At 36.0% G+C, this 18,020-nt stretch overlaps 1 protein-coding gene across 1 annotated transcript in view; it reads left to right on the top strand.

The window, feature by feature from the left end:
• Positions 1-5,367: 5,367 nt before the first annotated feature.
• The window catches only part of LRRC7 (leucine rich repeat containing 7), a 646,929-nt gene continuing 634,276 nt past the window's right edge, over positions 5,368-18,020 (top strand). The window contains exon 1 of the mRNA XM_035018295.1: positions 5,368-5,414. Coding sequence (XP_034874186.1) covers positions 5,391-5,414 — 24 coding nt within the window. The 5' untranslated portion in view covers positions 5,368-5,390. The remainder of the gene's footprint in view (positions 5,415-18,020) is intronic.

Genomic DNA, 18,020 nt, shown 5'->3' with positions numbered 1-18,020 from the left:
TTATCTCTGAACAAACCTATTGGTGATCAGAACATTTGGTACCAGTCGAAATATAGATTTGGAAGTCAGTATTATGTCTATGTTTAAACCAAATGACTGAAACAGCATCTTGGATTTGGTTTCTCTACCTTGAACTAGAATTTTATACTAAATCAAACTTGGTGATGAACTGGTGACAAATATATTCAAATTTGATGCTGATATGATTCTATGATGTTTAGAAAATTGCCAATGACAATTTTGTCTTCTGTGATCCAAGATTATATTTCTTCTGAAATGTATGGAAATTTAATGTGAAAATAATTAAGATAAGGATTGAAATAATGTCTGGATTATACTGGATTAGGGTGGGCCTTAAATTTAATGAGAGTGGTCTTATACATCACAGAAAATGACACACAGAGACACAGAAAAGAAGGTGATTTGAAGTTAGAGACAGGGATTGGAGTTATACTGCGACAAGCCAATGAATGCCAGAAGCCACCAAAAGCTCGAAGAACCAAAGAATTCTCCCCTGAAGTCTTTGGAGGGACTTTGGTGCTGGGACTTTTAGCCTCCAAAATTTAGAGAATAAATTCCTGTTGTTTTCCTAGTAACAGTATATGAAAGTTCCTTTTTCTCCATATCCTGCAATCTCATCTAAGGCTTGACCAAGGTAGGATCTGCTTCTTGCTTATGAGGTTATTGACAGAATTCCAGTTCTCATGGATTGTGGACTGAGAGCTTCAGTTTCTTGCTGGCTATCAGCTGGAGGTAACCCTCAGTCCTCAACCATGTGGGCCTTTCTGATATGGCTGCCTATTTCCTCAAAGCCAGCAAGGAAGAGTATCTCTATGGAAAGTGGGTATTATGATCTTATATAATATAATCATGTACCTGCAATCAATACATCTGTCGCTTTTGTCTACTCTATTGCTTACAAGCAAGTCTCAGGTCCTGCCCACGCTGAAGGAGACAGTATTACTAAAAGCATAAATACCAGGAGGCAGGGATTGTCGGAGCCACCTTAGGGTCTGTCTGCACAGTTAATCAGACACATCTCTTCTTTAAATTGGGGAATGGTGACGTGGAGAATCAGGGAGAGTGTAGAATCTATTCTGTAGTAAGTAGTAGTGGTAGTAGCCACACCGGGCTCTAGTGACAGTCACATCAGAGGCAATCTGCAGGATCCAGTATTGGCAGTTTTTGGTAGATATGCCACTGTGACTTGTGGCTATCAGCAGGTCCAGTGGTATTGTCATCACACGAGTTCTATAACATGATTTTGGCTGTGACTTTAGCTATAAAATCTCCCTTGTTTCTGCTCATTTTATTTGCCTGTTTCTTTGGTCTACCTGGTGATTTTTGAGTTACCTGAATATGTTCCAATGAATTCATTTTATGCTTTAATCAACCAGACTTGGTTTTCATTGTGTGTAATCAAGAACCCTGACAGATACACGCAGTAAAATTAAAATTGTTTTCTAAGATTCCAGCCCACCTACACCTCTCCTGCCTTCCCTTACTATAGACAATAGAGACAAAATAGTGATCATTAAACTTGGATGTAAACAACATTAGAAGACATGTAAAATATGTTTATTTCTCTCTAGAAAGGCTACCTCTGATTCTTACATTAAGTACCCAAGCAACATGTTTCTATAGCATGTCCTTCTCATAACAGTTATTCCATTTTACTATGTTAAGTAAAGTCTTCCCACTAGACTCAAAGTCTTTTTTGTCCATCAGCATTTAAATTAGTTGCCTGGTACATTAATTGAGTTTCTTAAGTGCTTGCTGAAATAATGAATATGCAAGTGAATGGATGAGTATATTTATATCATTACTTTCTCCATGGTTCTGGTCCCACCTAGTAATTAATTGTGACTTCCATTGGGAAGCTACACATGTTAAATATGTTAGAGTTAACCTTTTTTTAGATTATTTTGAACATTTTCTTCTGAGAACGGTGTTTCAAAATTCATTCACAGCTAAATTTCCTAATTTCCTCGAAGTCATATAAAAAATAGTTATTATTTCATCTTTTTTTATATTTGAGTATGGTTGGCACATATGTTACTTTAGTTTCAGATGTACAACTTAGAGATTTGACAAGTTTATACATTATACTATGTTCACGACAAGTATAGCTACCATCTATCCTATTACATTGCTATTACAATATTATTGTATTCCTTATGCCCTGCTTTTTATTACCATGACTTATTAATTCTATAACTGGAGTCCTGTATCTCCTTCTCCCCTTCACCCATTTTGCCCAACTCCACACCTCCCTTCCCTCTGGCAATCATCAGTTTGTTCTCTGTATTTATAGTTATGATTTTGCTTTTTGTTTGTTTATTCAATTTTTAGATTCCGCTTATGAATGGAATCATATGGTATTTGTCTTTCTTAGTCTGATTTATTTCATCTAGCATAATACCCTCTAGGTCCATCTATGTTGTCTCAAATGTCACAATCTCAGCCTTTTTATGGCTGTGTAATATTCCATTGGGTATATATATCACATTTCCCTTATCCATTTGTCTATTGATGGATACTTAGGTTTCTTCCATGTCTTGGCTGTTGTAGATAATGCTGCAGTACACATAGGGATGCATATATCTTTTTGAGTTTGTGTTTTCATTTTTCTGGGTAAATACCCAATAGTGGAATTATTGATCATATGGTGTTTCTATTTTAAATTTTTGAGAAGCCTCCATACTGTTTTCCACAGTAACTATACCAATTTACATTCCCATCAACAGTGCACAAGGTTTCCTTTTTCTCGACAACCTTGCAACACTTGTTTCTTGTCTTCTTGATTTTAGCCATTCTAGTTGGCGTGGGGTGATTTCTCCTTGTAGTTTTGATTTGCATTTCCCTGATGATTAGTGACATTACATTAAGCATTTTTCCATGTGTCTCTTGGCCATCTGTATATCTTCTTTGGAAAAATGTCTGTTCAGGTCCTCTGCCTTCTTAATAGTATTGTTTGGGTTTTTTTGATGTTGAGTTGTATGAGTTCTTTATATATTTTTGCTGTTACCCCTTTATTGGATATGTCATTTACAAATATCTTCTCCCATTCAGTAGGTTGTCTTTTGATTTTGTTGATGGTTTCCTTTGCTGTGCAAAAGCTCATTATTTTGATTTAATTCCAACAGTTTATTTTTGCTTTTGTTTCCCTTGCCTTAGAGATATTATTTCATCTTTGGGCCTACCTGAGATTCCCTAGATCATTTCCCAAACTTTATGACATTTGATATGCTATCAGATGAAATTCCTAGATGATGTTTACAATTAAGTTCATCTATTTTATTGCCATGTTTTTACTACATTTCCAGTATTCTCTCTCCTTCACTCCAAATGTTCTTTGCTGATTCTGTTTCTCATACAGACCACATGTTCAACCACCTTACCTTCACTCATACTATTCCTTTCCCTATAATGCTCATTTCCTCCTTCTACAAGTGTCCAAATACTAGTTTCTCATTAGCTCCTTTCTAACGGTTATGAAAGGGACATGCAATAGAAATATGTAGCTTAGGTACTTGACCTTATCAAAGAGTCAGTGGAGGCCTTTATAGAGAAAAATAAACATATTTTACATCTCTTCTAATGTTGTTTATATCCAAATTTAGTGATTCTAATTTTGTCTCTATTGTCTATATTAAGGGAAGGCAGGAGAGGTGTAGATGTAGGTAAGATCTTCAAGATCCAACAAAAATGTGATTTCTTCTACTGTCATTTCCCTTCCTAGGCCAAAGTAATCTCCTCCACATGTTTATTGTTTTATAGTACTGTAATATGTATGTATATGTCTTATCTCTTTTTGTACAGTATAAGTCCCATGAGTATACAATGCATTGATTCATCTTCATATTCTCTGAGTACCTTGTATAAAATAGATATTCAGTAAATATGTGGATGATCTTACAATGAGACAATCATAGGATATAACAGCTATAAAAGCAAAATCAATCTCATTAAATACTACCTGTGTATATCGATCTTCTCTCAAATAAAAGATGTCAAGTTTTCTAAATCGCTTCATGTAGGTATAACCCAAATACCCCATATGGGTATGACCCAGATTGGCCAACCCATATAATACCATTCATAAAAATCTTATAGAATTGATCACCTACCTCAGTTTCTGTGGTAGTCATTACTGGTGCTGTGTAACAGATATTTCTGGCTTTCTTCCATCTACTTTTTAGGCACATTTTAAGATGGAGTGGGGCCAAGTAACTAGTTTTGTCCAATGAGTTTGAGTGAAAGTGACATCTGCCAGTTCAAAGACAGAGCATTTAGTTGACTATTAAGATTTTGAGAGTCTTTTGTTTTACTCTGGTATGAGGATTTACTGCATTTGAGATGGTGCTACTCCATCCTCTGGGTCCCTGAGACATATGGTGAGGATAGCTCCCTGATGACTTACATGAACAAGAAATAAAGCCATGGGTATTTAAACCACTGAGAATTGGAGTCATTTGTTATCACAGCATAAACCAGTCTATTCTGATAGTGCCTTTATTTTATTTTCAATATAGCAAGCCTAATATGTTTAATAAAAAAATCTCTACAGTGTTTCACTTCTCACTATTCTTTGCATCACACTTTTTTTCACCCCCTGCTTAGAACATCAGCCATAATTTATGCACATGTGAAAGGAAGATAAAATCATTGATGGGGAAAATTAGCTATTTTGAATTGGATATGGAGGTAGGCTTATACAATGAAAACACAGAAGTATAACAGATAAATTTCTTGGGAAAAGAATAAAGGATTTAACCTTATTTTTAAGTGTAAAATGCCATGAATGTTATACTACAGTCTCAAATTCCTATAGACATGTGTTGTTTATTTCAAGAATTATTTATAAAAGAAAGACAAGATGATGAATGCAACTAATAAAAAAGTTTGGGTTTCAGGCTATGATTATAAAAGTAAACTTTTCTATGTTAAAATCTGTATTTTTATTAGATAAGCATTCCCACAGAGGAAATTTATATTAATATACAATATATAGAAGTATACCTTCCTAAAGACGAATGCTATCCTTGTCATATCACAAATTTTTAAGGAATTATTTTTCTTTTATAGAGGATCTAAACTTTAGAGATAAGTGACCTGCTCTATGACCCAAATGCAAGTAATAGAAGTTTTAAAAATAACATGACTCAGTCTTGGAATTGCTTTTATTTTATTTGTTTTTTTTTTTTTTTTTTAATAGAAGCTCTTGATTCTTTTTTCCTTTTTATGGACAGCATATTTATTTTTAATACAGTCTGAAAATCACTGATCTTTAACTGATGTGTTTAGATTATTTAATCTTTTATTATTGAGGTATAGTTGACATACAATGTTATATTTTCAGGTGTACAACACTGTGACTTGGCAATTCTATGTATTATGCAATGTTTACCACAGTAAGTGTAAGTACCATTTGTCACCATATAACGTTATTACAATCTCATTGACTATATTCCCTATGCTGTACTTTCCATTCCTATGACTTATTTATTTTATAACTGAATGTTTATACCTCTTAATCCCCTTCATCTGTTTCACCCATCCCCCCAGCCCCTTCCTCTCTGGCAACCACCAGTTTGCTCTCTGTATGAGTCTGTTTCTGTTTTTATTTGTTTGCTCATTTGTTTTGTTTTTATAGATTTCACATCTAAGTGAAATCATATGGTATTTGTCTTTCTCTGTCTGACTTTTTCACTTAACAAAATATTCTCAAGGTCCATCCATGTTGTCAAAAATGGCAAGATCTCAATGGCTTTTATTTTAATAATCTGCTTCCTGATAGCCAAAAGTCAATTTTAGCATGGTAGACCACTATTACTACTATTTCTATTATTTATTATTATTATTATTATTATTATTATTATTATTATTATTACTAAAGATCAGAGTAAGAATCCTATCCTAGAATAAGCTGCAGTAAGTTCTTAATCATGATATCATTTGAACCCACAATGACATCTGGGTGTCAGAAAATTTCTTTAAACTGTGTGCCTGAGGAAGATCATTGAAAATGAGAAACTCTCATCCATTGATCTTGAAAGAATTGCTGATATAGTCCTTATGAATTCCCCGACATAAGTAGTCTTTGTGTAGAGTGATATTAACAAAGCATGATTCTGTGAGAGACAAAATGGATCGGACAATCAAAGAGATAATTCTGGTCAGGCTATTTTCTTAATAGGGAGAACATTTGTTAAAGAAGGATGTCTCAAAGAGAAGGAAGGGGCTTGGGTTTTAGAGACAGGTAAACAAGGAAGACTTGCAGTCTTGTGGTAGTCCTCAGGAAGGATGAAGGAAGGCCTGGGAGTATGCAAGGGCAGGAATGGCTGAGAACAAATGAGTAAGTGTAATTCATAACTATCTGTATTTTCTAGGCATACAGGACTCAGAGAAAATTCAATATCATCAATTCCAAATCCAAGTTTCAGTCAAGACGCAGAAATCACTTTAAGTATTTTTAGAAAAAGGGGACTTAACACAGGGACTTAATTGCTTACAAAACCATTGGAAGGGCTGATGATGCAAACATCAGGGGAAACTTAACTAGCTCTCAGGTTTACCACCACAGGTGTAGTGTGGAGAACCAGGTGGCAACTGGGTTCTGCCAAGCAGGACACAAAACTATAGGAAGCTATTCTTGATGATCACAACAAAACCTCTACATCTCACATCTGCTAAAGCCCATGCACTCACCTGCCACTGCCAAAGAAAAAAAAAAGAATATGGCTCTCTCTTCCACCTTTCAAATTATGCTCAAATGGCCCTTTTTGGTAGAACATAAATTGTATTCTAAACCCTGGATCAAGAAAACTGAAGAATGTGATTCCTAAATACTCAGTCACTATGCAACAGAGACATTTTGTTAAATGAAGGATCATCTGCTATGAAAAGAAATTATGCCATTCCCAGAAGGGGTGGTCAATGTTGTGATTCTAAACAGACCAATTTGTTTGATACTCTGCTATTCAAAGAAAGAACAATTCTTTAACTCTCAGATCTTAAGCTCCTAAAATAGAGAACTGTGTAATTAATACAGAAGCAAACTGAAGACTAAAGTGTACAGAGAAACAAATTATTGTTGTTACAAGTTTAATAATTTGTCCAGGACATTACAGGCTTCCTTAGAGAAGTGTTTAGTGAAATGTATAGAGGAAAACAATAGCAACCTTCCCTTCCTAAACAATGTTTTGGTTAATTCAATGAAGAAATTGTGGGTGTAGTGGGTAAAAGTATAGTCTAGACTCAGCCTACCTGCATTTGTATGCTGTCACTGGTACTTAATTGTTATGTAATCTGGCATCTAGGACATCTTTACTCAATATTTCTAAGAGTCTGTCTCATGAATAAAAGATAAAATAAAGACAAATATCTTGCTTCCCTTGGAGTTATTATTAAGGAGAAGTGTGTAAAGCATTTAAACACACACAAATGTGTGCATTAATACATATACACTTTTATGAAATACAGTCACCAAAGCAAGAAAGTGGTTTCTTTTATTCCAGGCTCTTTCCTCCACTTCATCCTCCATATCTAATTGCTCACAGAACTTAGCCAATTATGCCTTTTAAATGTCTTTCAAATCTTCCCCTACTCTACTTTAGTTTAAATCTTCAACAACAATATCTCCTGCCTGGACTGGGGCAATCACATCTTAATTCATTTTTATCATTGTGTTGTCCACACACAGGCACACCTTTCCCCATTTTTCACTGATACTGCTGCCAGTGATCTTACTACATGGAAAATGTGATCAGTCTAACTTCAATATTAAAACCTTCATTTAAAAATTTTTAAAGCCTTTAAATACCTATAGGGTAAAGTTTAATCTCTACAGTTTAGTAAATATGAACCTTGTCATTTCAAATATGCAAACCTCTAAAACAATGACTATCAAACTTCAGAATATATCAGAGTCCCTGGAGTGTTGATTAAAAATGCAGATTTTAGATCCTTACTCCATGAACAGTCGCATATGGTAGGCCTCAATGAAAGACCATAAATCTAAAATAAATACCATAAATCTGAATTTTTAGCAGTCAATCCAGGAAATTCTGATGCAAGTTTCCTGAGATCACCTTTTGAGAAACATCCTGCTCTGCAGCCCATAGCCATTTCTCCACTATATCTACTCTCTGTCCACCCTATCTATGTAACAGGTGGGTTTTCAAATATGACATATTTCCTATGCCTTTTTGCCTCTACAACCACTAATTTCTACTTCCTGGAAGGCCCTTCCACACTTTCTTTCTTGCTAATTTTCATTCGTCTTGCAGCATTTCACCCAAATATCACTCCTATGTGAGGAGATCCCTATGTTTTCTCAGAGAGAAGGTACTTATATCTTCTGTGTTTTAGTAAGATTCTGCACTGACCTCTACATACACTTGCAGCATTAAGTTATAAGTAAATTTTAAATATTATACCTCTCTACTAGACTATAAAGTCATGGCAAGCAGGAAAAGCATCCCATTCATTTCTGTATTACCATTATCCAGGTCCTGACACATGTTAGGTGCTCATTAAGTACTCATTGGCTGAAAGAAGAAAATATTAAGTGTTAGAAAGTCACTTACTTGGGATTATTTAAGGATTTAGGTCACCTCTATGTGACAAAATATTTCCTCCAAAAGCTTTCTGCTCTTATCTGAACCACTATCATTGGATATTATCTCAAATCTTCATAATTAGGCCAATAGATAAACATTATTAATGTTATTTTTAAAACACCTGACAAAATTGAAAACTGTTTTCTGTTTATTTGGTTATTTGGTTTCAACAAAACAGAAATTATAAGATACTGAAAAGATAGAAGGTGAAAAAGGGTTTCATTTTCCCTTATTCCCTTTTAAATACAGTGTCCAGAATAACCCAGGAATCACCTGAACTGTTGGTAACTTTGCCCGAAGGTAGAATTCTCTATCCCAAACAGTTCCTGTGTGCTAGAGCTGGTGCAATTCACTTGTCTGTGGTAGTGGATGATTTGTAGATTTACCTGAGATTTGTAGCCAAGCTTTGTCTGCATAAGGGAGTGACCTTTCAAAGACGGGCTGGTTTCCTCCCCAATATTTTACTATTTCACCTAGAGGAGATACTAAGGACTGACATTGTTCAGCTTTACCTGAGCCCTGTATTCCTAGAAAGCAACAATGGTTAAGAAATCACCTTACCATTTTTTAAAAAATTTATTCCAGGGAATGGTTTACTGAAAAATGAGTCTTCCCATATGGCTTAGATAAAGCTCCCAGGTGACCTCCTTGTTTATCTATAACAAGGCCAGACACAGAACCTCCAAATTCCCATTATCTGTCTCATAAATGATTAGCTAATCTGTTTGTCTCTACTGACCAATCTGGACAAAATCCCTGTTAATTTGATTTGACCAAACTGTAGCCAGGCTTCTCTTCTTCCCCCAGGACACTGAATTTGGCTTACCATTGAACTTAAGTAAGGATTGGGAGCTTAAACTTTGGCATTAGAACCTGGACACCTCCCCACCCCCGCCCCCAGTTAATAGCTTCTCCCAAGATACAGCTAATTGCAAGAAAGGCATTTTCTGTTCAACTGTCCAATCATGCCCACCTGCTCATCCCACTCCCCATACACCAAAGCATAATAATAGATAAAAAGATGGATAAATCATAGTTTTCTTTTCCAAATGCACTGGTCCTCTACAGTAGTTTCTTTTTCAGAACCATCAGAGCCTTAGTCTCCATGAAAATCTGTTAAGTGCAGAGAGATGAGGGGAGTAATGAACTACCTATCATTTCATTGAGTAGGGTTTCTGCTATGGACCAAGGAATGTGCTAGTCATTTTACTTTAACAAAATTGGAGGACACTTGAGTTAAAAGGCAATGACTTAAATAGATAATAATACATCATGATTGAGATTTAGTTATACGAGCCAGTCAATACACTAAGAGTAGGTCACCAATTATCAGAACTTTCTTAATTTTAATAGGTGGAGGTACAAGGTATTAGGCACTTCAATTTCTGGGAGCAGTCCCTCAGGATTTGCAGAGAGAACAATACAAGAAAAAATATAATGATTTTTCTAATAAAAATGTTATGCTGGATTTTTAAAAAATTGTTTTACTTACCTTCAATTGTGTCCTGACGTATAGATGTGAGCACTGGGGGTTTTTGTGTGTTGGGTAGAATCATAGACAGCTCTATTTAGCATGATTGATGACTTTTTTTTCCAATTGTATGATTCTCGTTAAAACAGTTCTCTTTCCAGAGTATTTCTTAATTGAGGTATTGCTATACAAGGCAGCATACAATACATTCATTTTTAAAGCATCATTTAAAAAATGGTATTGTTCTTTGGCTTGAAATTCTACTATATAATACCAGAATGTTTAGGTTCCGTAATTTTATAAATTGAATGTTTCATTATGTTCCAATTCTAGGCATATTATGGAAATCATCATTTTGGGCTTGTATATTCTATTCATACTCCTAAGATTTATAGATGTGATTAGAAACACTTTGATATTCAATGTAATGCAATAACTTTTTGAAAGTGATATTTACAGTTGGTAATGTGTGTGCTTCATCATTCTCTATCTGAGCTGTCATTGTCTTAAAGAATAGAGGTAGCTATGCTTGTAACAATGAGGATAGAGTGCACAATAAAAATTAAAAACAAAACCAGAAAATAAAATTTCCCAAGTTCTAATATTACAAGAATGTGGTAGCTTATAAAAAATATCAAGGAAAAGGCATAGAAAACTATATACAATTTGAATTTAACTATAAAAAGAATAATGGTACTGTGAGTAGAGTAAGAATACTGAAAAGCCATCATTGGTACATATAATTTCTAATGTAATATTTTACCAAGTCCTCATTACGTAATCAAAATAGAACACCGTAGGGCGCCTGGGTGGCTCAGTTGGTTAAGCGACTGCCTTCGGCTCAGGTCATGATCCTGGAGTCCCGGGATCGAGTCCCACATCGGGCTCCCTGCTCAGCAGGGAGTCTGCCTCTCTCTCTGACCCTCCCCCCCTCATGCTCTCTATCTCATTCTCTCTCTCAAATAAATAAATAAAATCTTTAAAAAAAAAAAATAGAACACCGTATTACTTTCACACAACTGTTGCTATTGGAATAGCTTTAAATTTACGTTAACAGGGATTGACATCTGCTGGGTAGAATATTACTCCTGTTCTGCTTCATGATGCTAATTTAATTTTGAAAGTGTTTCTTTTTTTTTTTTTAATTACCTTAGCTTCTACCTCTTTAAAAATAGGAAGATTGTTTTTCTTTTAAAGACAAGATTCCCTGTGAAATTTTCTGAGAGCAAATGTGCTGAAATAAAATTTTACCATTTCCAACATATGCTATCCTTCTTTATAGAATCTTAGTGAACTTTAATTCTTCTACCCCCTTCCTCAACTTTTTTGGGGAGTCCAATTATGGCCATGGAAACAACAGCAGCATGTTTCAAAACATATTCCAGATTTTACAGGACAACACTCTATCCTTACAAGGTTTTGCCTCCTACATGGCACCATAACTGATTAGTTACTGGCCCATTCCTACACCTTATAAGGCCAGCTGCAATAGGATAATGTAGAAACAATTAATTCCATAGTTTAAAGCCATTACTATACTTCTTTTGATATAAAATTAGTTATTTGGTCAGAAGCAATATTTCTTGACCATATATAAGGCATTCAATGAGTTCACATGTGGAAGCATTGCAAGTTTGGAAGGCATGTTCATACCAAGAAAAAGTCTTACCAGTTGAGATAAACCACTGCCCATTCCATGAGGGAAAGGGTCCAATGTAATCAGTCTGTCACTGGATGGCTGGCTTGATCTCTCCCCAAAATGGTGCTATGTTCTGGACTCAATATTAGTCTCATTTGTTGGCAGGCTGAGAACTCTGCATGGGCAGTCACCATATCAGCCTTGATGGTTGAGCAAAGCCTTCAACCCTTGATGCTAAGTCCATTTTTCCATTAAGCAAGCACCACATATTAGTTTCCTAGGGTCACCAAAACATCACAAACTGGGCGGCTTAAGACAACAGAAAATTATTCTCTTTCAGTACTGGAAGCCAGAAGTCTGAAATCAGGTTGTTGGCAGGGCTGATTCATACTGGAGGCCTTGAGAAAAAACCTGTTTCATGCTCTTTTCTACTTTTGAAGGCTGCCAGCAATCCTTGGTGTTCCTTGGCAAAAACTGCAATCTCTGCTTCTATCTTCATGTGGGCTTCTTCCCTGTATGTCTCTGTGTCTCAGATCTTCCTCTTCTTTCTCTTATAAGGATGCCAATCATTGGGTTTAGAGACCACTAGAGACCACCCTAAATACAGGATGATCTTATCTCAAGTTCTTTAGCTTAATTATATTTGAAAAGACCCTATTTCCAAATAAGGATGTATTTATAGATAGTGAGAAGCTAGGACATATCTTTTTTGGACATATCTTTTTTCAGGACACAATTCAAACCACTACACAGTAGGTTGAAGAGTTTGACTGAACTTGACTGACCACAACAAGATACATTTTACCTCCCTGACTATTGAGATATTCCTCTGTTCTGAATGTCCTTTGTTGGTTATTCACATGAGGCACAAATATCATCACAATCTGTGCCTGTCCTAAAATGTCTATCACATACCTTGTCTGTACATCTTTTTTGTTAACAACTTGCCAACCTTTTTCTCTCCAATTCCTGACCATCTGGCCAAATTGTTAGCTATGCTCCATGAATCAGTGAAGATACATACAATGTAGATACATCATCTCTCTATTAAAATAAAGTGTCAGAGAAACTGCTTGAATTTCTGCTCTTTGGGAGAATTCTCTATTTTCTATGTTTCAAGAATTTCCTTGAGTAGGCCTGTAATGTTGCAATAGTTCTCTTCTGGCTAATTCCAGCATATTGTGCAGAGTGATTAGAGAGCCAGGCCTAATATTTTTCTCCTTTAGTCAACTAGGTTGTAAGGAACTCTTTATGACAGGGATTAGAAAACTATGGCCCAGGAGCCAAATCCATCCAGCTTTTATAAATATAGTTTTATGTAAACATAGTCATATTCATTTGTTTACATATTGTCTCTGACTGCTTACACACTATATTGGCAGTGTTGAATAGGTATGATTATGACCATTAAGGCCCACAAAACCTAAAATATTTAGTATCTAGCCCTTTACATAGAAAAATTTGCCAACCTCTCTTCCATAGGATCATAGAAATTGTTGAAGGAGAGTAAACGATATAGCTACAATAATGGTTTATAATCATGCAGTTTACTTTTGCCTTCAATACCTGCTCAAACCCAACTTGTATTAGTTACATCCACTTGATGATGATATGCTGCTTCACTCACTGGGTTAATGGGTTAGATAAGCCCAATTCTTGTTACTTGTTCCATGGTCTAGCATTTACACATTACTTGTGGCCAATAGCAAGTGAGGTACTATTGTTCTAAAAGAGAATAGTTGTTTTCTAAAAAGGACTTGTTTCCTAAACCTTGTGATTCACCCCATCTAAGCTTATATCAATATGATCTCTATCAAATATACTTTCTACATCATCTAATCTACTGGGTCATATGGACCAAGTCCAGGAAGACTTTCATTGCATACTGGATCTGTTGCAAATTTTCTCTTCCTCTAGGCACCTCTCAAAACTGTTAAGTATATGGGTTAATTAGTAACTGAATCAGAGAAGAAGACATAAATGTAATTATATGTTGTTTCTAAAATCCATATAGGCCCACCAAGCATCGTGTCTCTTCCCTAGTAGTAGGTTATATAGGAAATGATATTTGTCTTTCAATTTGTTCATGTCCCAGATCACTAAATTGAAAGAAACTTTACTACATGTCCCTTAGTTTTCATAAATGTATCTTCCACACTGGGATTTTTGTGTCTTACCAAGTCATTTAGAATACTTCTTGCTATGATTTCCAAATAGCATGATGTCATCAAAGTAGGAGACGAGGGTGATATTTTTGTAAAGGCAAACTGATCAGTGTTCTTGTAGATTAGATTATGACAAGAAAGCCACAGAGCTGACATAACCCTGACATGACACAGTAAAGGTGTACAACTGTCACCTCAGATGAAACCAAACTACTTACCATGGTTCTTACTAAACAATATAAGAAAAGTATTTTTCAGTTCAATAACTCTGTACCAAATGTCAGGGGATGTACTGAATTACTCCAATTAGGAGATCAATCTGGAACAGAAGCTGCAATTGGAGTAACCACCTGGTTAGGTTTATGATAATGCGTAGTCATGATCCAGGAACCATTGGTCTTTTTCACAGTTCAAAAAGTAAATTAAATGAAGGTGTTAAGGAATCACTACTTTGCATCTTTTAAATATTTGATAATGATACTGCTTTCTGAAATGCCCTCAGGGATGCAGTATTACATTTGATTTTCTATGTTGGTTGTTACTGACATTTCAGTGCCTTCTATTTAGTTGTTTCATATAATAGATCTTACTCTTTAGGTCAGGAAGCCAATGTGTGGACTTACTAGCTGCCAAAAAATGTCTATTTCAACTATACTTTCAGGAACTGATGATGTCTGTATAATCTCTGGGGTTCACTTTGAGGAAGTCTTAGACCAAAATTTTATTTAACACCTTACCTCTATAAGTCCCTAATTGTACTATTAGACCACAGTGTCTTTTAGATCCCTGGGGATTAGTGTCAAATCTGAGCCATTTAGTGATCCTCCACAAGTCTATTTCCCTCCATTTCCTCAATTGTTTTAGTAAAGATTTAAAGATTTACAATATTACTTGTGTCAGTACAAGGGAACTTGACCTCTCCTTCAATAAAGTGACTCCTGATCTATGAATTGGCTTAGATATGGCAATTGAGAAAAAGCCCTTTGTGACAACTCAAGTCAGAGTTCTGGCCATCAGACTCAGAGTTTTATTTTTATGTTATTTAGATCAAATAATATTTTAGTAGGTTGTCCTTCTCTTCCATTCCTGGGAACAAAGTGATTAGCCACTTCTAAAACTCCCTGTGGTTAAAACATTTTGATTGTCCTCTAGCTTTGCTGCCTATTATGTTGACTATATCCCATCTCATATCTGGTGTTTTAAATACCAGCACCAGGCCTTCACTCCTCCAGCATCCTATTACTTCCACAGTCTCCAAACATCATTCCTGATATGCAGAGGAAATTCACTCTAAAGCTTTTAGTGGATGTTGATGCTCCCTTCATCAAAGAATTGAGAAGTTCCTTGATGAAAGAAATGCCTGTGTACTTGCCTAAGTGATTCTCACATTGTGTCCCCTGTACCAAAAGCCTCAGTATCATTTGAGAAATTGTTAAAAATGCATATTCTCTTCCTTCAACCTATACTCACTAAATCAGAAACTTTGGGAGTGGGGCCCAGCAATTTGTGTTTTAGCACGTCTTCCAGGTGATTCTTATACGCACCCCCAAGGACCATCATCATTCTACATTATGCCAGATAAATTTTGGTATTGAATTTAGGTCATCATTAAGTTGAGGTATCAAATGTGCTCAAAAGTTTCAAATCAATCAAATGAACTCCTCAACCCCCTCCTGGCTGCTTAGACTAACCCATTAAATACTCTAGGGCTGTCATAACAAAATACCCCAGACTAGGTGTCTTAAACAACAGAAATGTATTTTCTCACAGTTCTGGAGCCAGAAATCCATGATCAAGCTGGTGAAAAGTTTGATTTCTGCTGAGAACTCTCTACTTGCCTTACAGATGCCCATCTTCTCACTGTGTCTTCATCTGGCCTTTGCACATCCATTTCTAGTGTCTGTACCTCTTCTTACAAGAACACCAATCATATTGGATTGGATTCCAACCCTAATAACTCATTTTAACTCAGTTTCCCCTTCGAAGGCTGTATCCCCAACTACCCTCACATAGATTAGGGCCTACCCAAATGACCTTATTTAATTTCACTTACCTCTGTAAAGTCTACACGATTATATTTTAAGGTGCTAGAGGTTGGGACTTTAACATATGTATGTAGAGGGAGCATAATTCAATCCATAACAGTTAAGTAAGTGCAGCCATATTGATAAAATCATCCCAGTGTAATGTGGTTTCATTCTCCTTGATCTAGCACAGCACGCATTCTTGATTCCCAGTCTCTACTGATATAAATCAAAACTTTGCAAAACTTATTAGTGGCTAGATTTCTCCTCCATATTGAGCTTTTATACTTATTCCACTGAGGCATTTCTGGGGTATTTGATAGACAAATAGAAATGCAGGTTACAGAATGGAATTTGAGGAGAATAGACATCATTAGATAAGGTCATTGATGTTCTTCAAGCAAAGGATGTCTAGTGTCCTCAAATAGAAAAGAAAGGGCTACTCCTACATTCAAGTGAGGCTCGTGATATTATGGGGCTTCAAAGTTCTCAGAGTCATCCATGTCCACCCAAATGTAACTATTCTTTTTCTTCTTCAGTCATCTTAATATCAGAGACATGGCTGATGGGGATTAAGAAGGGCACTTGTGATGAGCACCGTTGCATGTAAGTGTTGAATCACTAAATTCTACACCTGAAATTAATATCACACTGTATGTTAACTATCTGGAACTTAAGTAAAAACTTGGAAAAAATATCATCGATATGGAAGAGCTAATTTTAAATTGTGTTGTAATTTGATAACATGTAAAAGTCTGTGATATCCCCAGTGTTGTAGCTATTGAGTTTCTCAAGATGTCCTTCGCTGTAGCCACTCCTTAACAGAGTGGGATAAAACACAAAAAGCCTGGCTACCCAAGGTCTAAGAATATTGGTCCTAAACAAAGCATCAAATGAGAAAAGCAGAGATAACAAAAGGTTTTTTAAAGTATACAGGAATTTAATTCAGGCTATTAGATAAGGAAAATGTTGGAAGAGCTGGAGGAACAAAAAGGTTTGTGTTATTACCCTCAGATTAAGAACTGTAGGAAGGCATCATCACTCCACAGGAGCCTAAGAGCTCACACATAGCTGATACTCTTTGAGCTGCCCTTTCTGGTACTTAGCAGGAGCTGTCTCTCACTCACCTTTGCCACTTCTGGAACCATTACATGAAATGGGCATTGCTGGAACTCCTGCTGCTGCTGCTTACAGAAGGACGGCTTCTAAATCCTCCCATCTTCTAATCTCAGTGAAGTACACAGTCCCTATAAATGATTTTCCATGGCACTTTTTTGGTTTGTTTTTCTAACAGGATTCTTCGAATTTAGTCATATGTTTAAAGAAGTAAGAGTCTAGAGAGGTTTCCAATATATCCAATTACAGATATTTGTTTTAGAGTAGTCTACATGGACCTTCCTCTTGCGGTGATTCTACTAACTTAGCACAACCACTGAAGGCCAATCCTCACTGCTTCTCTGGATTTAATGAGTCTTTGCTGACCATTCCTCTTCTGTCCACAATTTTTTTTTAAAAGATTTTATTTATTTATTTGAGACAGAGAGAATGAGAGAGCGAGAGCACATGAGAGGGGGGAGGGTCAGAGGGAGAAGCAGGCTCCCCGCCGAGCAGGGAGCCCGATGCGGGACTCGATCCCGGGACTCCAGGATCATGACCTGAGCCGAAGGCAGTCGCTTAACCAACTGAGCCACCCAGGCGCCCTTCTGTCCACAATTTTTCCCTTTCTTTCTCCCTTTCTCCCTTCCTCTCTTTCTCTCTATCTCTCTTTCTTTCTTTTTCTTTCTTTCTTTCTTTCTTTCTTTCTTTCTTTCTTTCTTTCTTTCTTTCTTTCTTTCTTTCTTTCTTTCTTTCTTTCTTTCTTTCGACAGGTCAAGGTCAGTGATTAAGCTACAGTCAAATCACTGATTCTACCAATCTGTTAGACCTTCTGTAATGAAATATGAGCTATCTAAATTTTTTTAATCTAACAAATATTGCTTTAAGTGCTTTAAAAATATGAACTCATTAATCCTCATATACACCTTATAAAACAGGTACCTCTGTTTTATAGATGAGAACTGAGGTAAACAAAGGTTAAGTAATTGTTCAAGAGCACCG

This window comes from Mirounga leonina, unplaced genomic scaffold, assembly GCF_011800145.1.
Source record: "Mirounga leonina isolate KUSES-001 unplaced genomic scaffold, KU_Mleo_1.0 Mir_173, whole genome shotgun sequence".
Classification (NCBI taxonomy): Eukaryota; Metazoa; Chordata; class Mammalia; order Carnivora; family Phocidae; genus Mirounga; species Mirounga leonina.
This window is presented reverse-complemented; position numbering and strand designations above follow the sequence as displayed.